This window comes from Podarcis filfolensis (assembly GCF_964270895.1).
Source record: "Podarcis filfolensis genome assembly, chromosome: 10".
Taxonomy (NCBI): Eukaryota; Metazoa; Chordata; class Lepidosauria; order Squamata; family Lacertidae; genus Podarcis; species Podarcis filfolensis.
The window spans coordinates 25,361,062-25,388,465 of NC_139612.1; the positions used below are offsets into that span (position 1 = coordinate 25,361,062).

The following is a 27,404-nucleotide window of genomic DNA, read 5'->3' on the forward strand; positions in this document are numbered from 1 at the left end:
AGAAAGGGTCTGGTAAACCTCTGGTTTTCAAGTGAAACTGAATTACTGGGTCGTGAAACGATGCGTGTCTTAAAAAGTGTATCACCAACATGAAAAGTTTGGAAAACCCTGACTGACACCATAACTTAACCTGGTTGATAAAAAGAAAGCAGGCAGGGTAGGGTACCCTGGAAAATAAATTGCCTGGTACACAACACGTAGGCTGTTTAAATCCCTTCTGGGCGAACCGGAAGGAAGAAATTATCTATCCAGTCACTTGTTTCAAGGTCCACATTGGAGTATAGCATATTAGATGATGATGATGATGATGATGATTAAAAAAAACACCTTTCCTATTCTGGCTGCAGAATCTGGGCTGATTCACACAACCATTTGTGAAACTGTAAAGGCTTAGAGCATGGGTAGGCAAACTAAGGCCCGGGGGCCGAATCTGGCCCTATTGCCTTCTAAATCCAGCCCACAGACGGTCCGGGAATCAGTGTTTTTTACGTGAGTAGAATGTGTGCTTTTATTTAAAATGCATCTCTGGGTTATTTTTGGGGCATAGGAATTCGTTCATTCCCCCCCCCCCCCAAAAAAAAATACTCCGCCCCCCCACAAGGTCTGAGGGACAGTGGACCGGCCCCCTTCTGAAAAAGTTTGCTGACCCCTAGTTTAGAGTAAGCTGTTGCTTTGACTGATCTACCACCAGCAGGCCACCTGTCAGGAGGGCCTATTTAAAAATGGTTGGTTCTTTTCATATGGCAAACTGAGCACCCGGCTGCCTAAGTGGTTTACAGCAGATTACAGCTGAGTTGAAGTGCTTCTGCAATCAGATATGCTCAATGAATCTCAAGCGCATACTTCCATCCACCCACAGAAACCCTGGGGAGAGATCATTTGCTTGCTTGATTATTTTCAACACACTGTGTGCTTCCTTAAGTGAAGCTTTGTGCAGATACCAGTGCCAAATTTGTCAACCACAGATGCAATAAACAACATTTCCCCTAGTCACATGAGGAACTGAAAGGTAATATTACATTTTTGGCTTATTATGATGTTGTTGATCATTTACTAATTCAATATCCTGGAGCATATTGGCACACATGCTGCTCAAAACCATTCAGAACAATATACTGTATATGTATGAGTACTAAGACAATTATTTGTCTCAGACTAATGAACTCATTTTTTCCTGGCTTCATATGAAACTGGATTTTGCTCATTTATACATTTATAATATTCCAATTGCATATTCCAATAGAATTAACAATGAATCTGGAACATTCTAATGGCAAGAAGGAACCACTTTTGGCATAATTTTGCATTTCTGGGTGGCTTAGAGGGATCAGAGACCGAAAGCCTAGCAGGATGTGACCAGCCACCATGCCTAAAGGCAGCTTGTCCTGAAGACGTGGATCAATGTCTGGGGATCAAGATACCTAAGAATCCCTCACAGCTATTTAATGCTATTTACAGGACTATTTGTGGCAACAGCGACAATGGAGTCAGCAATGCCATCAGGTTCATATTTCTGAAAAGCTAGCGAGCCTACAGGGACAACTCTTAATAAAAGACCATTGGCTATTGTGCAATGCCCTCTGCTCCACATTGACTTCCTGGAGATTACCAGGGCAACAGAGTAACAACAGAAATTTGCAGCCCCCTAGACTTATCCACATCTGAGCATGTTGTACACATGGCCTCAAGCTGGTAATGGCTGGTGTCAGCTGTCTGCTGCGGGCTCTTTCCTGGTATATAAGGCCCAGCAGCTGCCTGACCATGCCAGCTGCCATTTTGGACCTCTCTAAGACCTGAGGCCATGCTATTTACATGCCACCTGTATACTATGCATTACTGGCAGGCAGTAGAATTTTTATTTTTATTTTAATGTCCAGTAGCATCTTAAAGACCAACTAAGTTTGTTCTGGGTATGAACTTTGTGTGCATGCACACTTCTTCAGATAGTGACTGAAACAGAAGTCACCAGACCCTTATATATAGTGAGAGGGTGGGTTGGGGTTTTTCTCATAAGGGACATGGGAGATGGGTGATTGACTCAATGGGTATGGTAAACCTGTTGACAACTGTTAACGACTGCAATTGGTCTTACAGGAAAAAGCAAGGGGTGAAATGACCAAAAATAGCTTTATCATGTATAATGAGATGAGAATCCAATGTCTCTATTCAGACCATGGTTTTAAGTTTGGTAATAAGTTGTAATTCAGCAACAGGCAGTAGTAGCTCTTCCTCCTCCTCACCACTGCTTTGGGGATTTGCCAGAATGGAAGGTAGGTCAACGAACAGGTTGCAGTTGTGGAAAAGAGGTTCAGGAGGCTCTTGTCAGAGGCCTTTGCCCATGCCGAATCATACCAACCCTTGATGCAGACCCTGGCAGGCATATCTGTGTCCCAAGGGGTAAAATACGACAGTACCTGGTTTTTGCTAGGTACTGTCTTTAGAAGGAGTAGCTCGCCTTTTTAATCATTACTGAATAGATGCTGCCTCGGAAACAAATGCTGCGTTGATCTTCAAACCTGAACTGAGCATCAAGATGACTATGAATCACATGACCAGCCAACTCAAACCTTGGAATCAATGCATAAAAAGATAAACATGTTCCCAGATGATGATTGCTTTCTCAGAAGGCTTGTGCCTCACTATGATGACGCTGGAGCTATCACACATTCAGGTCATTCCAATGAAATATCTGATAACACAGTGTAGGATATGGACCTGCTGTGCTTGCACTCTAGTGGACGGCAGGTTATTTACCCACAAGCCTTTTCTTCTTAGTAGGTGCTGGAAAGCAGTTGGGTTTTTAATTATCATTCAGAAATAAGCAGCAGCAAAGATAGCACATTGGGGGGGCTTTATCAAAAAACACATGTTTGGGACATATAACACTAAACTGATTTTGACACCCATCCTTCAAACTGGATTATATCTGCTGATCTTCCAGTGTGGGCCACAGGTGTTTTGGAAGGGAGCAAAAGAGAAAATGTGAAGTCTTCTAAGTGAGCAGGCATGTTTAGAAAATCTTGCAGATCTCAGAGATTTCTAGGTTTGTTTGTTTTTTGTTCTTACACCTCTCGTTGAATCCACCTACCCCTTCTTAATGTGCTGTTGAATTACTGGTGGGTCCACTAACAGCCTTTTCCTCAGACGTAAGTCATTCACATCAAATTATGTTTCTCGCAACTCTTCTAGTTACATTCTCTAGGGAACACCCTTCAGTTCTTAATATAGGCTCCTGCTGGTTTCCGTGCTGTTGTTTAAAGGTCAAGCAATTTTTTTTTCCAGAAATGGCGGCACTTTGGTGTATAGTTCTGAACAACAGTAATCAAGTGTAACTGTGTGAAGGTGTAGCAAAACCCTGTTTACGCCTCACAGGTTCTCTTTGCCTGTATCATGTGACTGACGTTTCTGAGTAATGTTTGTCTTTAACCAGGTCTTTGGTTGATTACAGACATTTTATGGCTTTTAAAAATGTGTTTGTGAGAGAGGGGTTGTTGGTTTGTTTTTGTTTTATTGTGTATTTCATGACCTCATTTTGTATTTTTATGCTGTGAACTGCCCTATGACCTTCAGATGAAAGGCAGTATACAAACTTAATTATTTATTTATTTAATTATTTATTCATTAAAGCAACAATGCCAGTTAAAGAGTTATGGGAAGCTTCCTGTTTTATTAATTGCTGGTCTCTCAGTATCTTGTTTATGAGTGTTTTTAATTGTGTTTATGAAATTTACTGTGTTTCTGAACTGGCTCCCCCATCCTCTAAGAAGTCAGCTGAGCAGAGATGATTGATCGGGAAGAAATTAGATTCAATTTGCCTGATTTGCACTTTCAGAAGCAATTAGCCCTTCCTAGAAATTCATCCTTCTCCAGTTTTTCGCAATGCAGTTCTCCCACCAAGTTGTATGAACAAAAATGCACACATGGCTGCAAAATGTGCATAAAAATGCATAGATTGGCAAAAATAACAAACAAAATCGCAGTGTATTAGGGGAGTGGCTTTGAGAAAATGTGCACACAGTAATAGGCTAGAATGCATACCAAAATGTGCATATTGGAAGAAATTTGCACTAAAATGCTGGTGGATTTTCATGAATACTTACTTTTTTAAAAAATTGCAAAGTGATGTGGAAATGTGGAAAAAGGAATTTAATATTTGAAAAAGGAGAAACTGAAATTGACAGATTTGCCCATCCCTAGTGGGGACTGGGAAGAATGTTTTCTTAGCTCAGAGAGGCTTATAAGAAGTTTGTGCTTAAATCTTTCCAGTGCAGTGCAAAGGCCTGTCCATTCTATCTTCCCAGCTCCAGTTTTTAGGCTTCGTTCCATTGTTGATTTTACTTTTCATTGTTTCTTTTACTGATTGCTGTTCTTAAATCATTGTTTTAACAGCCGTTAAACCACATTTACTTAACTGACAGTCACCATGGGAATAGCAACACTTAGTTTTCTTTTGGGGTTTATTTTTTAGAGTTTTAATTACATCTGGCTGTCTGCTGGCTTTGTTATTTCTTGCCCCACTTTTTTTTTGTAAGATTCTGAATTGTGTTTGCTTCGTAGCCGCTATGGATATCTCCATTTGGGGATAAACCTTACTACAAATAAATGGAGGGCAGTCTATAAATATTTTAAATAAAATACTTCAAAGAAATACAATTCTTCAGTGAAAGTGTATTCTTGTCTGGCACCATTCTTCTGTACTTCGTTCAGCCTTGTATTTTAGCCCTAGGCTGGTAGCCCTAGGCAAAAATAAATTGCATGCAGGTGAGTGAATGGGTTGCTAGATGAGAGATGAAGCACTCTGTGCCTCCCAACATGCAGTGAAGAAATATAGTGGGTTGCTAACTGCGGGATGGAATTCTCCCTGCTCTTCTGCCAGCTCCCAGCAGGCTGATTTGTTCATTTATTTGCAGGCGATGCAGGTGGCACTGTGGGTTAAACCACAGAGCCTAGGGCTTGCCGATCAGAAGGTCAGCAGTTCGAATCCCCACGACGGGGTGAGCTCCCGTTGCTCAGTCCCTGCTCCTGCCAACCTAGCAGTTCGAAAGCATGTCAAAGTGCAAGTAGATAAATAGGTACCGCTCCAGCGGGAAGGTAAATGGCGTTTCCATGTGCTGCTCTGGTTCTCCAGAAGCGACTTAGTCATGCTGGCCACATGACCCGGAAGCTGTACGCCAATAAAGCGAGATGAGCGCTGCAACTCCAGAGTCAGTCACGACTGGACCTAATGGTCAGGGGTCCCTTTACCTTTACCTTTTCTGGATTTTGTTGTTCGGATGCATCCTTACATTAGTTATACAGTTGTACCTTGGAAGTTGAATGGAATCCATTCTGGAAGTCAGTTTGTCTTCCAAAAATAGTTCGCAAACAGCCACTTCTGGGTTTGCGGCATTCGTAAGCCAAAACGTTCGAGAACTAAGCTGTAGGGCTGTAGCCATTAGGAAGTTGATACACAATGGCAAGATGACCAAATTCCAGAAAACACACACACACACACTGGCAGAAGTTCGCAACATTGTTAGTTTCTCATTTTAGGAATTCTGACTGCAGAGAAAACTCTTATCTTTCTAATCAACAGAAATCTTTCTATTTCAGAAAAGAATAATCTGTGGGTTAGAAAATATTGAGATCGAAGCCATGGAAATATAATGGCTGAAGACAATGGTGTGTTAACATGTGGTGCTATCGTAAAACACTTCTGCGTTATTGCTAGCTTTGCAAATAAAATACTGTGCAGATCGATAAAGGCAAACCATTTTATGACATTAAAATGAGTTATACTAGATCTAGGTCACTGCATTTTATTTTGTTCAATAAGATCAGCAATGAAACATACATAAGTCAGATTAAAGTGAGCAAAGCTAGTGAAGCCAGAAAAAAAGATCTGTGAGAGGGAAAGATGAAGGTTCACACCACATTTTTATGAATGTGGGGTTCAATCCAGCTTCATCTTCCACCTGCAAGAAGGACCAGTAGCTCATGTTGCCAAAATTATTAGGTTGCCAAAATTAAAGTTATTGTGGCTAAAATTATATTATTGTTGTTGTTAAGATTTATATACCACCCTTCATCAAAATATCTCATGGTGGTTCACAAAACAAAAATACAAGAAAAAGCACAAATAAATAGTTAAAACAGAAACAACAAAACATTAGCCCCCCCAACAGCAAACCCAACAGAATTGATTTCCTAATAGTCATGCATAGGTTACAGAGTGAGTTTTCTTGAATTTGGTGAATTAAGTCAACATTTTAAAAGTAATTCTGGTTGAAGGAAGGTGCAACCTTGTCAGTGGAGCTTTTTGCAGGCTGCCACTGGTGGAGATACAAGCAGATGCACTTCCACCTTCCCACTCATTGGACAAAACAAATGGGGAGTTTTGTGTGAGTGGAATGATCACTCTGTGGGTGGAGGCCAGTGAAGACCATCAGGGCTGGGTGGAAGACACTTCCACCCCACAAAACAAACCAAGAAAGGGAGTTTGGATTGCAACCTAGATTATTATTATTATTTTAGAGGAATGATAAACTCAGCTTGGGGAAGGGCCATAGATCAGTGACAGGGCACATGTTTTTACATGTCAAAGGTTCCTGGTTCAATCCCTGGCAGGAAGGACTAGGAATGACTGCTGTCTGAAACCCTGGAAAGCCAATGCAGATCTGTATAGATGAGTGTGCTTGAATTCTGGGTCCTCCGTTGCTGAAGTACAACTCCCATCATTTCTGGCCATGGAAAATCTGGCTCTGGATGATGGGAGTTGTAGTCCAACAATATCTGGCAGCCCAAGGTTGAAGAACACTGGTGCAGACAACACTGTACTACATTGACCTGTTGGTCTGCCTCAGTATAAGGCAACTTCCTATGTTCAAATCCCTGGTTAGCTATGAAGCTCAGTGGATTTCTGAGGAAAACACATTTCCTTCTCATCCTAACCTACGTACATCACACTGCTCTGGTCCCTTTGGAGGAAAGGCAGAATAAAAATTCAGCTGTCGGCAGTTGTGGCTAAACAGTATTCAACACAATGTCTTCCAGATGTTTCTGAACTACTACAACTTCCATCAACTGTATGTTCAATAACATCTGAAAGGCACCAGGGACCATCCCTGCAATATTGTGATTTAGCTGGAAGGTTCATTTCTCTACCTTGTGAAGTAGAGAAGAGGATTTGAGTAGGAGGGAGAGGAGACTTTAAGATTCCCATTCTTGAAAAACATTTCCATAAATAATGACAGTCTTCAGCTGGGTTTTAATCTATTTGTGGTGCCTCTGCAGCTATTGAGACAGAAGAACAGAAGTACTCACACCACCATTCAGATTTAGAAATAATAGGTGTTTTTAAACCTGTTTAGCTAGTAAATGAGCATTCTGGAACGAAGAGGAGTATTGTAAATTGTTTGGTTCCAAAGATCACATTGTGTAAGTGAAATACATTTGTCCACATGCAGAGGGGATCACTAATTCCCTTCCCCATCTGCAACCCCTGAAAACTGGCTCCACTTTGGGATATGATCTGGAGAAGTTGGAGGGGGATGCAGATGAGGGGGAAATTGGCAGCTACCTTGCACAAGAGGAAGGGCTTTAGATTTGCACAGTGGGGTCTTTGGATCCAAACCAGCCTATGCTTTGTTTCTTTGACTTACTTGGCAAAAGGTCTCTCATAAATAAGGTTGTTTTGGTTTGCAGAATAGAAGGTAGGAGACAACAAGAAGAATGCTTTGCAAACTTTAAGCCACAGCTGGAGTCAGATTTTTTTCCCCTTGTACAAATAAATAAGGAGAATTGGAAGTTTTACAAAACACATGGAACAATACACAGTGGTTGTCATCTGGATAGACTGAACCTTTCTGCTTTTTAGCAGTTCTCAAAATAAAGAGGGATTTGGGGACTTTATGGGTCTGCGGGACACATGTTTGTGACAGCCACTTCCAGATGGGTGGCTCCAAGCTCTTATAAAATACTGTTCTTCTGCTGTAAGATGCAGAATTGCAAGTGACTTTCAACACTTTCAGGGATATTACACTTTTTTCCTGAATGTTAATCCCACTACGTTGATACTAGTGAATGTGATGCAGCTGCTGTGTCAAGGGAAAGGGAAGCTCTAGTTCACCTAAGAGACCTTTGGGAGGAGGAATTCCAGGTGATCCTTCAAACTAAAAATCTGTAATTTATTTAGCACTACACATGCTTACTAATGTGAGTGTAGTTGCCCATTAGTGTCCATGAAATATGAATACCCAGAGTACTGAACTTATCTTTTGGATTGAAAGTGCTTCAGTAGGGAAGTGGCAACACATTGCCAAAATGGTGGTGACCATATTTTATTTGATTTTATTGTCTTTTTAAAGTGTTATGGTGCTGTAACACTCTTTTATTTAAAGAACATCTGTAATATTCATTAGCATCAAAAGGGAAGATTGGGGACACTTAAATTCCCAGGATGTTTATTTTCTACCATAAACCAAATTCCAAACTTATGCTGCTGTCCTGTAGACAAATACATACAGACTGATATATATCTATAGACTTAAATGTTGTTATTTAAAATATAGTATTCATGTTGTTAAACATACGGTTTTTCCATCAAAGCTCTATACCTGATAATTAGAACTACATAGGAAGCCACAAGTCATCATTAGCTATGCATAACAAAAATGATTCTGAATTAGGTGTGATGCTAAGAGTTTAGAAAACAAAGCTCATTTGAATGGTGTACATTCTCATCAGCTGGTAGACTGCTTCAAAGCCCATCTGCAGCTTTGCACAGTCATTTTCAGAAACAAAAATAAACTGATTTAACATGTGATATAGTGCATGTACACACACACACACACACACACCTGTAATTTGGTTAAAATTAACAAAATTTGAATTTATAATGATCACTTTTCACTGCATAGTGCCAAGGCTCAATGTGATGAACAATGTGCTAATTATTTGTTTAAACATCCTACCTTTAAAAAAAACCAGTGTGTTTAATAAGGGGAAAAAGAAAGCTTTAAAATTTCTATTTCATTTTGCCAATTGTCAGTCTTCCTGTGATGTGAGCTGCAGAATGGGACACAACTATACCACATATCCCATAATCAGAGAGCTGCCAATCCCTCCTGAGCCCCAAGAAATATATTGTCATTATCATAATGGCATTATGTACCATCCATAGTTCAAAGGCCTACCAAAGCTGATGTGAATTTATTTATTTATAAGAGGAAGGCATTCATATCAGCAAAAGCTGCCTGCATGAGGCAGTAATTTGATCATGAAGGAACTCTTGCTCAGTGGTAGACCATCTGCTTTTGCACCCAGAAGATCCTAGGTTCAGTCTCCAGCATCTCCAAGTATGACCAGGAGACTGTCCTGCCTAAAACCCCAAATAACCACTGCCAATCAGTGTAGACAGCTGGGCTACTTAGCATAATAGTTTGCCACGTTCTTACAAGTTTGCAGGAGTCCCCACTCTTTGTTTCATATCAAAGTTACAGAAAGATCATCATAAATAATTGACTAAAGGTAAAGGTAAAGGGACCCCTGACCATTAGGTCTAGTCGTGACCAACTCTGGGGTTGCAGCGCTCATCTCACTTTATTGGCCAAGGGAGCCGGCGTACAGCTTCCGGGTCATGTGGCCAGCATGACTAAGCCGCTTCTGGCGAACCAGAGCAGCGCACAGAAACACCGTTTACCTTCCCGCCAGAGCAGTACCTATTTATCTACTTGCACTTTGATGTGCTTTCGAACTGCTAGGTGGGCAGGAGCAGGGACCGAGCAACGGGAGCTCACCCCGTCACGGGGATTCAAACCGCCGACTTTCTGATCGGCAAGTCCTAGGCTCTGTGGTTTAACCTACAGCACCACCTGCGTCCCTCTAAATAATTGACTACTCCTCTCTCAATTAATTCAGATTAAGTGCATAATTTGATTTGCCAACAGCATGAGGTTTATAGAACACAATCAAGTACTAGAGGACCCACAAAGAGATATTGTGATAATGTCCTCCCAGGACTGTGGCTGCCCGGGATGTGAGTCACAGTGTGAGCCGACAGCCAGGAAATAGGGCATGGTCCTCTCACAATTTTACAAAACGTATGTTTGTAGAGCCAAACGTCAATACCAAGAAACTGAGTGCCCTTGCCATGTTTTTGAAAGGGCAGTGCCAGAAGCTGAATCATTGGTCACAGCATGTCAGTAGAGGAGGTTCAGAGAGACTTGAGAGGAACAGAAGGTGGAAAAACTAAAGGTTGAATAAAAAGGTAGAAAGCAGGAGTACAAGAAAATCCTGAAAAGTAAAGTCTGGCTGGCAAGACATTCTAGACCAAAAGTTCCATGTAATATGACCATGTAACAATGGGATTTTATACTCAACCTTGCAGCATTTCAATGGAGCCACCAGTGACTTTAGTAACTCATTTCTGTTCTGCTCACTGACATATCTATCCCTTCCTGCCCACAGGACTAGGAGGAGCAAAATAAACAATAGCTCATAAAGCAATTTTAATAGGCAGAGTGTTTCATAGTCAATCTTACTTTACATAATAATTCTGTAAGGTAAATCACTGTTCCTCAGCTTTGCCAAGATCATGCCCGGTCTATGACTTGGCATGTATTTTAATTAGTGTGGAGTGTGGAGCTCACATTACCTCATATGTAAGCACATGACCTGGTGCTTAATGAAGGGAATCTGAAGTAAATGAAATCTGCACATAGGACAATCACTAATGGGAACTTGCTTTTTCTCTCCAGAGGCCACATGGACATGATGGCTAGCACTGATGGGAATTGGAGTACAAAAACCTATCTAGAGACAGAAGTTCCCCCACGCTTCTCTAAAGCCTGCTGTATTGTCATATTACTAAAAGAAGTGTGCTTGGTATAATTTGTGAAAACAACCTTAGGAGACGAGATATGCATTTACCGTGGCAAAGGTACCTTAGAGACATTATAGTACATTCACTAAACTTGCTGGAGGAGGATACAGAATTGAAAGGAGCCTATGAACGTGTGTAGTTTGAGATGTACCTTGGTATGTATGGTGTTCAGCACTTGGCATGCAAATATATTCACATACAGCATGCCTTTTCCACTGTGCTGGGAATTTTTAAACCTTGAATATATTTGCTTCAAAATTAAGGAAATACATATATAAAGAAATAATGTTTCTTACCACATGTGCACATACCCATATTAGAAAAATAGTTCAGTGAAACAAACATAAGCCGAAAAGGCAGGAGTTTATAGTAATTACACAGATGTGATATTGTCTTCAGATTCTTTCTCTCCCAAGTTAACACTGCCTGTAATGGTAGATTCTTCATGAGCTGCAGCGTTGTCCTGTATTTTTTTTGAACAACGTGGTATTTGACCACAAAAGTACATATAAATCCATGGATTAACACAGCTGTTAAGATTCCCTAGGAGCATAAGAATGGCTATTACTGGACCTGAAAGGAAAAGAATTTATAAGTCATTCAGAGAAGACAAAGGAACATGTTGCAGGGAAAATTATCTCTCTCTCTCTCTTAATGAAAAACTGGTTTTTATACCCTGAACAGATGTTTATGCCCTGAAGAGTAAGCTCACTCAATAAAAGAACGTTAATAAAAGATATACATAAGAAATTTTTTGATCCCATTGATCTTCAACCAATTAACTTACTATAGATTTGTTTGGGAATGGCTGAAGATTTTCCAAATATCTTTAGAAACATTTTGTCACAGTTTCAAAATCCAGTCTCTATTTCTCTAGAATCAGATTATTGTTCAATTCAACGTAGTGTTTCTCTTGCACTATAGACTATTTGGAAATGTCTTGTTCAGTTTTGACTTGAGCAAATACTCCAGTTGATCTGCTCCAGTTGTTCATAAATCATAATGGGCATAACATTCAGCGGCCTTTGGGGTGCAAGCATTTCAATAAGTTTTGAAGCAAAATTGTACTCATTTAAAAACAATTGATTTCCTGTGCTTGTTCTTTAAATTGGCAAAGAAATGCCATTTGTTTTTTTTTTCTTATTAAACCATTTAATATTATGCCCACATTTAGAACGAATATAAATCCACCCAGATATTAAATATATAGCAATGTGATTATTGGCTATGTATCGGGCAAGATCACTGGCCTTACCTTCAGTCCTAGCATCACTGGGGTGCCAAGCAGTCCACAGCTGTGCGATGAAAAAAGGTGACCAACAGAAAATATAAGCCACAACTATCACCACTGTCATCTTTATAGTCTTGATCATAGCCTTCGATGTACAACTTGCATTGTTTCCCTGGCATGGCTGTATTTGCTTCTGATTCGTCACTTCCAATTCATTGCAGCTTTTCAAATGCATATGCATTTGAATTGCTCTGCAGATCCTCACATGACATACGATGAGGACAGCTGCGGGGAGGAAGAAAATAGCAATGGAAATCCAAGTCACGTACACCTTTGTGCCCCAGGGTTCAATGAAGTCAGCTTGGCAGTCAAAGATGCCTGGGGATACCTCTCTCTTCCGAAAGATAAATACCTGGGGAACGCTGAAGACCAGAGAAATGAACCAGCTTGTGCAGATCGGAGGGTTCCAAAGGGCCGCCTTCTTTGGAAAAGAGGCCATGGGGTGGCAAACTGCTTGGTATCTATCCAATGCCATAACCACGATCATATAAGTGGAGGCAAACATGCTCAACAGCTGGAGATAAATGATGGTTCTGCACAGAATGTCTGGGCCCATGAAAACATCTGTAATTTTCCAAAAGAGCTGCGGAAGGACTTGGAAGAATGCAACCATCAGGTCTGCAATGCTCAGGTGAAGCAGGAACACATACATCCTAGACAGCTTCATTCTTCTCCTCCATAACACCAGGATGAGGATGATGTTGCCCACAGACGCTGTCGCAAATATTATCCCCAGCACAGCGATTTCTACCAGAGCTAATTGTTCATTTCTCGACTGCCTTTCGGGTAGAGCTGGTGCATTTGTGGAGTTGAGGAAACCGGGAATGAAAGGAATGCCAGGCTCATAGTCTTCTTTGGAAAATGAGAAATTCTTCATAATGCAGAAGAGCTACTTTCAGAGAGGGTCACTTAGGTTGGCAGCCGTGGAAGGCAAGCTATTAAATATACCGCCAGTTGTTTATGTTTCAGTGTGTCTTGGAACATATGGGTTCACGCACCAGTGGACTTGAATTTCAAACTTTCTCTCTCGTCGTCCAATAAAAACATCTAAAAACTAAAAAAACCCAGCAGCTTTACTCTTAACAAGTAGATCTTTATGTAACTTGAGAAACTGCAGTTGTCTTAGCCAGGAGGAAAATCAGAAACACACACATACACTGAAACTTGTTGGCTTATAGAAAGTGAACTATCTATTTGCATTGACATCCCACAATAAAAGCAGCCAAATTCATGCTTATACATTTGCTTATGGAATATTTGCCTAGTATCTACGTGACAACTGTGTTCTTTAATGTACCATAATTCTCTTCATCATATAATGACAAAGCTTTCTATGGATGTACATGGAAAGGCTGTGCACTTTTTCATCAAAAAGGAATGAAAACCCCCAGAACAAAGAAGTAGGCTAAAAACAATATATTCAACAAGGGGACCATATTTTCCCATTAACTTTTTTCTCCCACCACAAAAAGGTGCATTCACTATAAAAGATGTCTCCAAAAATAATCCTAGTTCTCCTTTGTTCTTTCCTTGTACAAAATTAAATATCATGATTGGAATCCCTTTGTTCATACAAAATAAATCCATGTCAATATAACCTAGAACTACACATCTGTCTTTGTATTTTTCACATTGAGCAAAAATACAATGGAGGATGCAGATTTAAAAAGTGCAAATAAGATATTCTTTGCCGTTTGAATGACTACAGCTTGTGAAACTGCCAAGCAGATTTACAGCTCTCCAGGCTTCTTCTTTTCTTGGTATGGACTACACTGTTTTATTGCAAAAAAACAAAAAAACAAAAAAAACGACTGTTGATTTTGGGAAGGGCATGGCTGCTTCATACATTTACATTTTTAAGATGTGCCCATATTAGTCTGCAATGAAAATACGCAATGCATGAATGCAACAAAAATGTGATAGCAAATACACAATTTTGTAGCGGTTCCTCATACCGGTTCTTCCAGAATAGATTCCCAATGAGGGTATACTCGGAAGCAAACACAAGGCTGCCTTGCCGAGTATTGTACAAAGAAGCTCCACAGCAGAGCTAAAATCCTACACCTGTCGCTGTAGTCTCTACAGCATTATCAAACAGAGGTGTGCAATATTTTGGTCTACATTCCGACAAATATTCCCTCAATTTCCCCCCTTTGCTCCCCGCCCTACTATCATAAATATCAAATGGTCCCAAGCAAACACTGTCCCTTGTTTCTTATTTCCACCAGTTTAAGGCATGTTGTGTATCGGCAAACTAACAGGTCAACTCTTCTCTCTGTATTCATTAAAAAGGGCTATAGTACTTACTTAGCTTGCAGGTGTTGTTAAGTCTTGATAATCAGTGTCCATAAAGCAAAACGAATCCACAGTATCCTCAAAACGAGCGTTCCCCTGCCTGCTTAAAGCTGCATAGCAATAACTGAGCGACTGAGAAATATTTCTCCAGCTTTGATTCTGGAAAAAAAGTGGGGGGGGGACGTCCTTGCATTTGTTATATTGCAAACTCTTATGTACTTCGGCTTCTCTTAAGGTCAACAATTCTTCCACAGCGAACACTTGGTTTGTATTTAGATGAGGTTTTCAAGAGAAAATACTCCTAGTCTCCGGATGTGTGAAATTGCTGCAAGTTCATCAAATCCTTCCCTTTAACATAAACATAGCCTCATGTTTTCCGCTTCTCTTTTATAGTGTGCTATATATTAATGTTGTTTGGACTAGAAATGTAAACTGATGTTCCCAAAACAGCGAAAGCCTGGCTTTTACAGTGGCAAAAGTGACCGCAAATGGAATGCCATAAATTAGTGTTCAGGTTCCTTCACATTTACAGGAAGTAGTAGCTGGTCACAGTCCAGTATATTTTGAAATGCTTTTCTGGAACGTATAGTTTCGCAGGTGATGCTTGCAGATCTTCTTCTCGAAACAAATTCAGAAAGCCACTTATAATTCAGCTATGCATTTCTCCCCCTGCTAACCTGAAAGCACATCCAACACAACCCCCAATGAATGCTGGGAAATGCAGTTTATTAAGGATGCTGGGAATTATAGTGCTGTGAGAAGGAAACTATAGTTCCCAGGATTCTTTGGAGGTAGTCATGTGCTTTAAGTGTGCACTGAGTGTGTATTATAATTGTATGGCATGGATCTGTCCTAAGCCAAACCTCTTCTGATCCCCCTTAAATGCAGACTGCCAAGATCCTAAATCTATTTTAGATTTCATGCATAACCACGTGCCAAACCACATGCACTAGTTCTCATTTTACAGTTGCTTATGAATGTGGGCACATGTGAGCCACATCTAAGGGTTTTGCATCCTCAAGGACCACAAATTGAGTAACCAAGATCTTGCTCTCCAGGGTTTCTGCAGCAGGCAGTTTGCCAGTCCCCATTGACCAAGACGACATCTGCGTCCTTGGCTAAGAGCGCAAGCCACTCCTGCCAGTTTGATAACTTCTTTGCTGAGATTATTCCAAAATCTGTGGGAAAAAAGGAACAAGTGTGCACCTGCTTCTTCATCTCTCATCACAAAAATGCCAACTGTTATGTACTGAAATTCTCACCCTGGGCCAGCAGGAGGATACTGTAGATAGTTCAGGTCCACATATGCAAATAAGGGATCGAAAGTGACGTTCAGTGATTGGATAGTTACGGAATATGGTTACTGTTGCGTTCTAGTGGAGCTCTATATAAGCAGGCTGGCTGAACCCTTCAGTTCCGTTCTGTTCTGACCTGTGAATAAACAAGAGCTGTTTGGAGGATCGCTGGGTCGTCTGATATGTTCACTCACAACTTAACACCAACACTCAGGAAACGGGTGGACTGTGAACCCGCACCATTCCATTTCTTTCTGTGTTTGAATAAGATAAAACACAACAAGGAAAGTGCATAGTTCTTTGGATCAGATTATACCTTTCAATGCAATTTGCCTTCCTGACCTCTTTGGGTTGACCTTCTCATTCATTTACAATGTCCAAAACTGAAATGCAGAAACAGTTGTGCACTACTATCATGTTTTCAAGGTCCAGATATCACATTGCAATCTACGGCTGTGTATACACTACAGCTTTAAAGCACATTTGAAGCACATTCTTTCCCTCAAAGAATTCTGGGCACTGCAGTTTGTTAAGAGCTACTAAAGATTGTAACTCTGTAAGGGGGTAAACTACAATTCTTTGAGGGAAAGAATGTGCTTTGAAGGTCTAGTGTGTACACACCTGTTGTGTGTTTCCTTCTCCCTTTGGAAATGGGGGGGGGGGCGGTGAAGCGGGAATTATGACTGCAGATGGAGAATCATGCCAAACATATAAAATATTAAATCATTAAGCTCGCTTCGTGCTCATGAGATATATCACATTACAGTGGTACCTCGGGTTAAGTACTTAATTCGTTCCGGAGGTCCGTTCTTAACCTGAAACTGTTCTTAACCTGAAGCACCACTTTAGCTAATGGGGCCTCCCACTGCTGCTGCACCACTGCTGCGCGATTTCTGTTCTCATCCTGAAGCAAAGTTCTTAACCTGAGGTACTATTTCTGGGTTAGCGGAGTCTGTAACCTGAAGCGTATGTAACCTGGGGTACCACTGGACAGTGAGTTTTCAGGTCCCCCCCCCACCAAAAAACTGTGTTAAGTTGTGGGTTGACATAGCAGACGACACAGCGATTTCTCCCAAGCAGTTCTTTATCTTGTAAGCTGGAACAGAACTAAACAGAGGAGCTCAGTCAGCCTGCTTATATAGAGCTCCAGAACAATGTAACTGTTGCCATTTTCTAAAACTATCCAATCACTGAACGTCACTTTTCGATCCTTCATTTGCATACAAAACTATCCAATCACTGAGCGTCACTTTTCGATCCTTCATTTGCATAACTATCTACAGTATCCCCCTGCTGGCCCAGGGTGAGAAACCTCAGTACATAACACCCCTCCCCACCGAGATAAGGCGTTAGTTACAATCGTAATGGTTTCCTTATATACAGCACTACACGTAATGGTTCAATTAGGCACAAAAGCATATCGGTTACATTTCCCATACTTAGACCAACAGTGATACATGTCCAACAACATAGTCCTTTAAATAAGTTGGGCGCTTGGAAACTCTGCCAGACCGCCGGGGACTGGTAGCCAAGTTCGGGGGGCCACACAATTCTTGCTGAGGCTGTGGTGCGACCCTAGGTGGAATTGAAACCAAATCCCCTGGATCCGCTGCTGTGGGTGGAGCCTCCGCAAGTGGAGTGGTCTGAGCCTGTGGTAAGTCTGGCAGACCCTCTGAAGCGGCTTGGTTTGGCTCCACGCTGGCAGTTTGCGAGGGAGGTGTAGGTGGAGCCTTGCCATCTGTAAGTGTCTCTTCTGGAGCTACGAGCGCAGTTGGGGGCACCACGGTAGTGTCCAAGTCTCCAACCCTGCACCTAAGCTGGTCTATGTGCCGGCGCCACAAGCGTCCGTCTTCGAGTGCCACCTGGTACGAGCGAGGTCCAGTGATTCCCACTACTGTGGCTGGCACCCAAGGAATGTTCCCCACATAGTTCCGGGCAAAGACCTGGTTTCCTGGAACAAATGACATTGGCGCGTTGGCACAGCCTGGGGGTTCAGCCATGGCAAAGTCCGGGTGCAGCCAGTCGAGCGGGGACCTGAGGCGGCGGCCCATAAGCAGTTCAGCAGGACTCCGCCCTGTGGCCGCATGAGGGGTGATGTGTTGCACGAACAAGTATTCGGCGAGCTGCTCATGCCAGTCTCCCCGGTCCAGGCGCACCAGTGCCTCTTTTGCCGAGCGCACCATTCTCTCCGCTTGCCCATTGCTGGATGGATGAAATGGTGCTGTTAGGGCATGGCGGATGCCCAGTCCCAAAAGATACCGCTCAAAAGTGCCTGACGTGAACTGCGGTCCGTTGTCGGAGACAAGGACATCAGGACACCCATGCATCACAAACAGGCCTCGCAGCACCCGGATGACGGCCTCGGTAGTGGTGGAGGGCATCAGGGCCACCTCCAGCCATTTGGAATAGGCGTCCACCACTACCATAAAGGGCCGGCCGTGAAAGGGGCCGGCCAGATCGATGTGCACCCTTGACCAGGGTGTTTTTGGCGTCTCCCAGGTGTGTCCCTTAGCTGCCGGTGGTGCAGGCCTTGATTCTTGGCACGCTTGACAGGCGGACACCCCGGCAGTGATGGCATCGTCCATGTTAGGCCACCAGACGTAACACCAAGCCAACGCCTTCATTTTGACAATTCCCGGGTGGCCAACGTGTAGAGCCTCCAGGACGCGTTGACGGAGTCTTTGGGGAATCACGACGCGGTCTCCCCACAGCAGACAGCCGCGATGAGCTGAGAGTTCATGTTGTCTGGTTGCGAAGGGCTGGAACTCCGATGCAAAAGGCCCCTGTGGCCACCCCCTGCACACCCAGTTGAGCACACGGCTGATGGTGCGATCCTGGGCAGATGCGGAGGCCACAGTGGCAGCCGATACAGGCACTGCCATAAGATCCTCAATCAGGAGGAGCGATGAAGCTGGAGCCGGGTGTTCCACAAACGCTGGAAGAGGGCAACGGCCGAGAGCATCGGCATGGCCCATCGATTTCCCTAGGCGATGGACAAGCCGGTAGTGGTAGGCAGCCAGGAAAACAGTCCATCGCAGCATGCGCAGCGAGAGGACCAGTGGAGTTGGACGATCACCGGCGAGGAGGCCCAGGAGCGGCTTGTGGTCGGTGATGAGGTCAAAAGTCCTGCCATAGAGGTATTCATGGAACCTCTTCACTCCAGCCACAAGTGCCAGTGCCTCCTTGTCGAGCTGGCTGTAATTCCGTTCCGTCGGAGATAGCGTCCTGGAAAAGTAGGTGAGCGGTGCTTCTCTTCCATCAGGAAAACGGTGACTAAGGACAGCGCCGATGCCAAAAGGTGAGGCGTCGCAGGCAAGGACCAGCGGCCTGGATTCACTGTACTGTACCAGCACACTGTACGATGAAAGGAGAGCCTTGACTGCGTTGAAGGCCGCCGTCTCCCGATGACCCCAGGACAAAGGCGTCTTTGTGCTGAGGAGTCGGTGAAGAGGCTCAGCCACCGTAGCTTTGTGGGGCAGGAACATGTTATAAAAGTTCAGCAGCCCCAGGAACGCCTGCAACTCCGTCTTGTTGTTTGGGATGGGGGCCTGCTGGATAGCGTGGATCTTGGATGTGGTCGGGTGAAGGCCGGAGACGTCGATAAGATAGCCCAGGAACTCCACCTGTGGAACGACGATCTGGCACCACCTGTGGAACGACGATCTGGCACTTCTCCCTCTTTACCTTTTACCTTTACCTTTACTCTTGGAATCTGGTCAGCACGGCACGGAGGCGCTCGAACAGCTGCTGGTGTGAGTCTGCGGACACCAAAACGTCATCAAAATATGGTACCACGCCCGGAAGCCCTTGCAGGAGACGCTCCATAAGGCTTTGGAAGATGCCAGGAGCCACACTCACCCCGAACTGCAACCGGCGGCAATGGAATGCCCCTCGGTGGGTGACGATCGTCTAGGCTTCAGCAGTGGCATCATCGACGGGCAGTTGTTGATAGGCTTGGGCAAGGTCCAGCTTAGCGAAGACCTTACCCTCACCCAGGGAATGCAGCAGGTGTTGGACAACAGGAACCGGATAAGCGTGCTGCTGAAGTGCCTTGTTGATCGTGCACTTGTAGTCAGTGCAGATTCTCACCAACCCATCTGGCTTGACAGGCGTGACAATGTGGGTTTCCCACTTGGCATGGTCAACTGGCTCCAAAACTCCTTGGGCGATCAGCTTGTCCAGTTGTTCGTCCACCTTAGCCTTGAGAGCAAAGGGAACCCGGCGTGGCTTTAGCTTGATGGGGGCGACTTGTGGATCAAGGTTAAAGGAGATGGGCGTACCTGTATATTGCCCCAAAGTGCCGTCAAAAACCTCGGCAAAGTCTTTGACCTCAGTCTCTGCGTTAGAGATGCAGTTGATGCCAGTGACTTCCAGGCCGAGGGCATCAAACCAGTCTAGCCCTAGGAGGCTTGGCTACTGACCTTCGACCACCACCAGCCAGAGCAGGCCCGAAAAATCCTTGAAGGCAATCCGTAACCGGCCAACACCTACCACGGGAATGTCGTTTCCCTGGTAGTCTCTCACGTGTACGCGGTGAGAGTCGAGTTGCCTTTTGGACACTCTGGGTACCAGTCTTTTGATGGTGCTCCAAGACATGATGGACAGGGCAGACCCGGTGTCGATCTCCATGTCACATGGAGCTCCTTCAATGAGCACCGTGACGTTCAGCTTGCGTCGCGTAGGCGAGTCGGTTTGGCCAATCGTGGTTCCAGACGGGCAGCGGCAACTGGTGAGAGCGAAACAGCTTTCCTTGGCAGACTGGAGTGAAGACTTGGACTTGCGAGTCGGTGAAGGGGGGGTGTCAGACGGAGCCAATCGGCAGACCTTAGCAATGTGGCCCCTTCTGGAACACTTCCGACAGATGGCGTCTCTGAATCGACACTTGGCACGGGAATGGTTGCCTCCGCAGCCGGCACATTCCGGTTGGCCTTTGGACTTCTGTTGGAACTTCCTGCGCTCCCGCTTTGTCTGGTGCACGTCATCGTCTTCACTGGAGGATGCCTCATCACTGCTGGCCTCTTCGTGATGCACTGGAACTGGGTTCCTAGCAAGACGCGGGCTGCTGGACTTGCGGATCTCCTGGGCGGAGCGTTCAGCAGCTTCTGAGGCCACATCCTCCTCAATAGTTTTCTGTAGCGTGAGGTCTGGCTTGGCGAGGAGACGCCGTTGCAGATGGATGTCCCGGACCCCGCAGACGATTCGATCCATCAGGGCATAGTCTAAGTCTCGGAACTCACAGTGCATTGCAGCCTGTCTGAGGGCAGTGGTGTAGTTGTTGATTGACTCCCCCTCTGCCTGGTTCCGGTGGTAAAACGCATGGCGGGCAGCAATCTTGGACGGCTTTAGCGCGTAGTGGTTGCAGAGCTTCTCTTGGATCGTGTCCCACGGTGTTGCCTGGACTGCTTCAGGCGCAACCAATGCTCGGGCCGTCTCAAACACCTCAGGTCCACAGAGGCTGAGGAATAGGCCCCGCTTCCGTTCCTTTGATACTGCTGTCAGCTCGTTGGCTTGGAGGTAACAGTCGAACCAAGTGAGGTAGGAGTCCCATGATTCAGAGGCTGGCGCAAACGGTGGTAGAGGCACAAGTGAAGCCATGATTCCGATGCCGGCGTGAAGGGCGATGGATGGAACACAGTGCTCTAGCCAGAACAGTCAGCTCTGAATTGGTTCTGTCCAGTGATTTCGCTCAGTGATTTCGCTCTGTGATTCAGCTCAGTGATTTCGCTCTGTGATTCAGCTCAGTGATTCAGCTCAGTTCAGAGGATGGCCGCATCTGGCTGTGCTCTGATGTCGATCGATTCCATCCTCGTCGCCAGTGTTAAGTTGTGGGTTGACATAGAAGACACAGCGATTTCTCCCAAGCAGCTCTTTATTTTGTAAGCTGGAACAGAACTAAGCTGAGGGGCTCAGTCAGCCTGAGCTCCAGAACAATGTAACTGTTCCCATTTTCTAAAACTATCCAATCACTGAATGTCACTTTTCGATCCTTCATTTGCATACAAAACTATCCAATCACTGAGCGTCACTTTTCGATCCTTCATTTGCATAACTATCTACAGTATCCCCCTGCTGGCCCAGGGTGAGAAACCTCAGTACATAACAAACTGGATATAAGGGTCAAGCCAGACTTAACATTTGACTCATAGAGTTGCGTCAAGAATGCACATGCAAACTTCCATAACGATATATCAATTTTTTAAAGCTGATTTTCATTTTTTCCTTCTCCCATTGAGAAATGTGTGCTGGGACTATGACCGCAGACCCTTCCAAATATGCAATGTTCAATGAAGTTATCCCATTTTTTAAATGAGCCAAAATACATGGGTCTATTAGACCGAAGACCTCACATAACTTGCACCACAGAACATATGGGCTTTTGCCACTGTTGAGCAACCTTTTGCCCCATTGTGGTGTTTTGCTTGAGAACGTCTGCCTCAGTTTTTGGCTCTGATCCCAAGACACTGTTTTTTAAGAGAACTAAGTGAAGCAGAGTCTGTTCAGACTCTGGGAGCCTGGAAGAACTCTAGAAGGCCTCTTGCTTAGTTTGGATGGACATTCGATATCCCCTAAAGGGGGAAAGGAACTATGCTTGCTAGAGGAAAAATAACAAAACCAAGGTCCTTCGAAGTTTACAATTACATTAGAATAGTGGTGGTTGTTCATTTGTATTGTAATAAAAAATGGGGTTATCAACCAGTTAAAAATATTTTGTCCAGTTGTCCAAAAATTGATGAGTTAAAAAAAAGTTTGCCTACCGCATTGAATTCAGACTTATTCCTAGGTAAATACATACTGCAGCATTAATATAGATAATATTTTTTAGGAAACTTAACCAGGCAATTTTTCTCAGTTAAGCTCAAGGGAAATATTTCTCTAATTTGGATTTTCACTGACTTTTTAAAAGCACTAAATAGTGAATTTAAAATTCCTGAAGCTACATGGGGCACTTCTAGGTGGCTGTTCACTCCGGAGTCTGTGGTTTGTATGCATGCAAGTTTGGAACAGTTTCCACATGACATTGTCTTAATCTGAAAGCTTACCCATATTATTTCCCCATTTAATCCAAATTTACAATTTCTGTGGAAAAGCCAGTAAGTAGCAAAACAAAACATAAATGGTAAATCTGGAATTAATTGGGGTAGGGGAGTAAGGTTGGCATTTTTATTGGGTTGATGTTATATGGATGCTGCAAAAATAATAAAATAATAAAAATGCTCAGCACCAAGTACAGAAGAAGCTGCCATGTGGAGGCACCCACAATGAATAGGTTAGAATAGTTTCTCCCTTGTGTGCAGTGATTATCAACCACAAAATGTATCGCAAGAACTTTACTTCATAGTTTGGCTAAGTAGCCAGGATGTTTCAATAGGAAGAGCTGTTGACTACTTCATCGTTAGGATAAAAATAGGCTCTGCGATATCTGGGATTTTTCAGTGTAATTATGGTAACATAAACATAGTCCTTCTAGGAACAGAATGATTGCTAGCAGATGTATGTAGCCATATAAACAAGATTACCAAAGGAATATTTATTGTTTCAGCATGCAGGAATATGAAGAGAGAGTATCAGAGATTCTGTAAAATTTCACAACGCTCTAGATTTTTTTACTTATCAGCTGCACCTTCATTGATAAACTTGTAATGGTTTCATATTACCGTATTTTTCGCTCCATAACACGCAGATTTTTCCTCCTAGAAAGTAGGGGGAAATGTCTGTGCGTGTTATGGAGCGAATGCCTACAGATGGCGGGGGAATCTGCTGCAGTTGTGAGCAGTCCGTGGCTCGCTTTGAAACAGTAAGCGGCTCCTGTCAGCTAGCGGAGCCGGGGAGGAGGGAGAGAAGCAGAGCGGGGTTGGCTGCTTTAAAACAACCCCGTCCTCTATGTTCCTCTCTCCTCCCCACTGAGCTGCTAAGTAGCAGCAAAGCTTTTCAGCCAGCCTAGCCGGGAGGAGGGAGAGAAGCAGAGCGGGGTTGGCTGCTTTAAAACAACCCCATGCTCTCTGTCCCTGCCTGCAGTTTTTTGCTGTCCGATTTTGGATTAGCCACTGTAGGGGCTGTGTGTGCTTGAGCTATCGTTCTCCTCCTCCTGCTTCCCGTTCACTCTCCCTGCGCCCCTGCGCTCTCCCTCCGACTTTAGGATTGACACTCTGTGTGTCTGTGTGTGTGAGAGAGGGCTCCTTCTCCTTCTCTTGCTTCCGTTCACTCTCCCTGCGCCCCTGCGCTCTCCCTCCGTCTTTAGAATTGACACTCTGTGTGTGAGAGAGAGGGCTCCTTCTCCTTCTCTTGCTTCCCGTTCACTCTCCCTGCGCCCCTGCGCTCTCCCTGCGCCCCTGCGACTTTAGAATCGACACTCTGTGTGTCTCTGTGTGTGTGAGGGCTCCTTCTCCTTTTCTTGCTTCCCGTTCACTCCCCCAGCACCCCTGTGACTTTAGGGCCAGTTCTCTCTCTGCGTGTGTGTGTGTTTTGACCTCACTGCGCTTGTTGGGGGAGAGTGTTGGTCGCAATTTTTCTTGATTTGTCTCAGAGTGGTTACTATCATGGTTTCCTTGCCGGGGAGGAGGGAGAGACGCAGAGCCTGCTTGTTCTAAAGGAGCAAAGCCAGAGAGGAGCCTCTCCTGCATTATTAGCAGCATCCTTCTCCACACACCCCACGCGTGCTCCTTGTCCCTTGAGTTCTTTTCCTTCCCTCCCCACTTAAAACGTGGTTACAAAGCACGGATCCACATGGATCCTCAGGATTTTTGCACTAGGTCACCCCAAATTCACCATCAGATCACATAGCATATCCATGGCTACAGCCTGCACCAAAAAACACACGCACCCACTGTTTCATGGGGCTGCAATGGCGCAAAAACGTGGTTACAAAGCATGGATCCACATGGATCCTCAGGATTTTTGCATTGGGCTACCCCAAACTCACCGTCAGATCACATGTCTGGCCACAGCATGAACCACAAAAATCATACATCCACGGTTTCGTTTAGAATATTTTTTCCTTGTTTTCCTCCTCTAAAAACTACGTGCGTGTTATGGTCAGGTGCGTGTTATAGAGCGAAAAATACGGTATATTGCACAACTTTTTGGCCATTGGTTGGATCCAACCTTAGCCATGCTTAGAGTTGATCCGTTGAAATCAGTGTGACTGAAGTTAGTAATGATGACTAACGTTCAGTTGTTGATTTCACTAAGTGTAAGCATGACTAAGGCTGCAGTCCTAACCCCACTTAACTAGGACTGGGAGTACACCCCACTGAATTCAATAGGACTTAATTCCAAGTAGACATGTCTAGGATTGTGCTGTAAGTCTGTATCCAGCCCAGTATGCTTTGCATCCATTATTTCAGTGGATATTTTCTGATTCTTGCATCTCCTTCCTCTAAAATATGATGCCCTTGTAACAGCCAGTGTGGTGTACCAATTCAGTGAATGTTAGACTAGGACCTGGGAGACCATGGTTCAAATGACCAGTCAGCAAGGAAGTTCACTGGGTGACTTTGTCAGCAACTGCTTCCCAGCCTAAATTACTTCACAGGGTTGTTGTGAGGATTAAATCAGGAGGGGAAGAACCATGTATGCCATCTTGAGCATCTGGGAGAAAAAGGTGTGTGTGCAGTGGGCAGTGTGTGTGAAATGGAAACAGCACTGTGGAGATTGGAAGAGACAAAAACAAAACCAGCTGAGTTTCCTACCACAGTTAGCTGGAACAGGTATAGCTTTGGAGGGGCTGAACACATGCTTACTGTTAGAATGCATGTTGTATGTCAGGGCTAGGGAGCCTATGGTCCTCCAAAATGTTGCTGGACTACAATTACCATTACCCCAACCATTGGCGATATTGGCTGAGGCTGATGGGAACTGGAGTCTAGCAACCTCTAGAGCGGTGTTTCCCAAACTTGGAGATCCAACTGTGTTTGAGCTACAATTCCCACCATCCCTGACCACTGGTCCTGCTAGCTAAGGATGATGGGAGTTGTAGTCCAAAAACAGTTGGAGACCCAAGTTTGGGAAACCCTGCTCTAGAGGAATACAGGTTCCTCAGCCCTGTGCTTACTTCCTACTTGGATAATTAAAACAGATTATACAAAAGTACAGTGGTACCTCTGGTTACGAACTTAATTCGTTCTGGAGGTCCGTTCTTAACCTGAAACTGCTCTTAACCTGAGGTACCAATTTAGCTAATGGGGCCTCCTGTTGCCGCCGCGCCACCAGTGCACAATTTCTGTCCTGAGGTAAAGTTCTTAACCTGAGGTACTACTTCCGGGTTAGCGGAGTCTGTAACCCGAGGTGTTTGTAACCCAAGTTGCCACTGTATTCTAATTCTCCGGTATAAGCAAAACCCTGTAGTGCTGGTGTTGTCCCTGGGATTTCTCAGTACTCAAAACAGGGAGTGCCTAATAATACTTTTCCAAAGAAAAGGAATACATCCAATTACTATTGTTATCATTAGATTAAAAAATCAGATGTAACTGTGCTCAGATAACTTAATCAGACACACCTTCTATCTCCCTGCAGTTCACAAACTATAAATCAAGCAGGGGAACTTGAACCTTAATCTAACAAAGGAGTAAGACTAGTGGCGCAACAGGAGATCAGTACATGACTCTTTTTATCCCCTGGGAGATCCTATCTGTAATAGTAATCTTTTAACCTGCTTTCAATGGAACCCGCAGTGTCATTGTATATCGGGGGTCATAGGTTAACCTTGGATTCTTATTTATAGGGATGGATTTCACCGACTACAAAAGCATCACTTACTTGTGGGGAAGCACTGCCTGCACATGAATTTTGCCCCTGAGACTCCCAACTCACATCCAGCTGGATGACAGTAACTGAACTTTCCCCTCTGTCAATCTGTTTGCTGAAAGGAAAACCCAAGAAGGTTCTTCAAACTGCTTTTGAAAATGGAAAAAGCTGTGTGAATGTCACACTTACTTTTGTCTGCTGAGTATTACCCATGCAGCTCATTTTTATCTGTGATCTGTGCCACTGTTGTTTTAAATTGTGTTTTTAATGCTGTGTATTCTACATTATTGGTTATTGTGGAAGGAAAGAGCAGGGTGGAAAACCATACAAATAAAAAAAAAATATGCCTGCCTGCTGATAGCCTTGGTGTTCCAACAACGCGTTTCATTCAGTGATGGTTGGAGAAGATGACTTACCTAGATTCCTCTCCTGAAAAGAGGGCTTCAGACAGGAGCAGAAGAAAAAATGAACAGAGAGCTGTGATTTTGGACTGTGATCTAAAAGCATTGGGGGGGGGGAGGTGGCAATACCCCTAAATATATGATATGGGAGCTGTGAACTTTGCCTGTTAGAATGGTTAAGCTCAGTGCTATTTTTCTAGCACTCTAGGACTCACAATGAACACCTCCTTGTTCTCTTATAATAGCAATGGCACCCACCTGAGAGATGCTGGAACTGAGTTCCAGTGAATTCTGGCTGGGGGGGAAAGCCCTGATTAAGCTATGCCTCCACCTATGAACAACCTGTGTCAATAAAGCAAACGCTACAGAACGTCAATAAGACTTCAGTTGACCTCCTACCAAAGGACATCAAACCTGGGTAAGTGCTGCATGGACCACCAGAACGCTTAACCCACAGAGGAAGGATGTGCATAACAATGGCATACACTTCCATAGACCAGAATTTATTTCATCACATG

At 44.0% G+C, this 27,404-nt stretch overlaps 2 protein-coding genes and 1 long non-coding RNA gene across 4 annotated transcripts in view; all 3 read right to left on the reverse strand.

The window, feature by feature from the left end:
• Positions 1 to 8,424: 8,424 nt before the first annotated feature.
• The window catches only part of LOC310744041, a 352,149-nt gene continuing 333,169 nt past the window's right edge, over positions 8,425 to 27,404 (reverse strand). The window contains exon 2 of the long non-coding RNA XR_014539374.1: positions 8,425 to 9,715. This is a non-coding gene — a long non-coding RNA (uncharacterized lncRNA). The remainder of the gene's footprint in view (positions 9,716 to 27,404) is intronic.
• LOC310743933 (mesotocin receptor-like) lies at positions 11,206 to 15,355 on the reverse strand. The gene is made up of 3 exons (XM_083574677.1): positions 14,460 to 15,355; positions 12,117 to 13,206; positions 11,206 to 11,434 (listed from the first exon to the last, which is right to left on the reverse strand). Exons 2-3 carry the CDS (start codon positions 13,027 to 13,029, stop codon positions 11,235 to 11,237), a joined length of 1,113 nt encoding a protein of 370 aa, XP_083430803.1. The 5' UTR covers positions 13,030 to 13,206; positions 14,460 to 15,355; the 3' UTR covers positions 11,206 to 11,234.
• LOC310743925 (uncharacterized protein) overlaps positions 16,772 to 27,404 on the reverse strand; it is a 797,205-nt gene continuing 786,572 nt past the window's right edge. Inside the window, exon 2 of one of the 2 annotated variants that reach the window (XR_014539288.1) lies at positions 16,772 to 16,862. Coding sequence is in view for 1 of the 2 variants with exons in the window: in XM_083574660.1 (XP_083430786.1) it covers positions 20,156 to 21,337 (1,182 nt within the window). In the remaining variant the exon portion in view is untranslated. Of the gene's footprint in view, positions 16,863 to 19,897; positions 21,648 to 27,404 lie in introns of those variants that run through there. The other variant, XM_083574660.1, reaches the window with a different exon arrangement.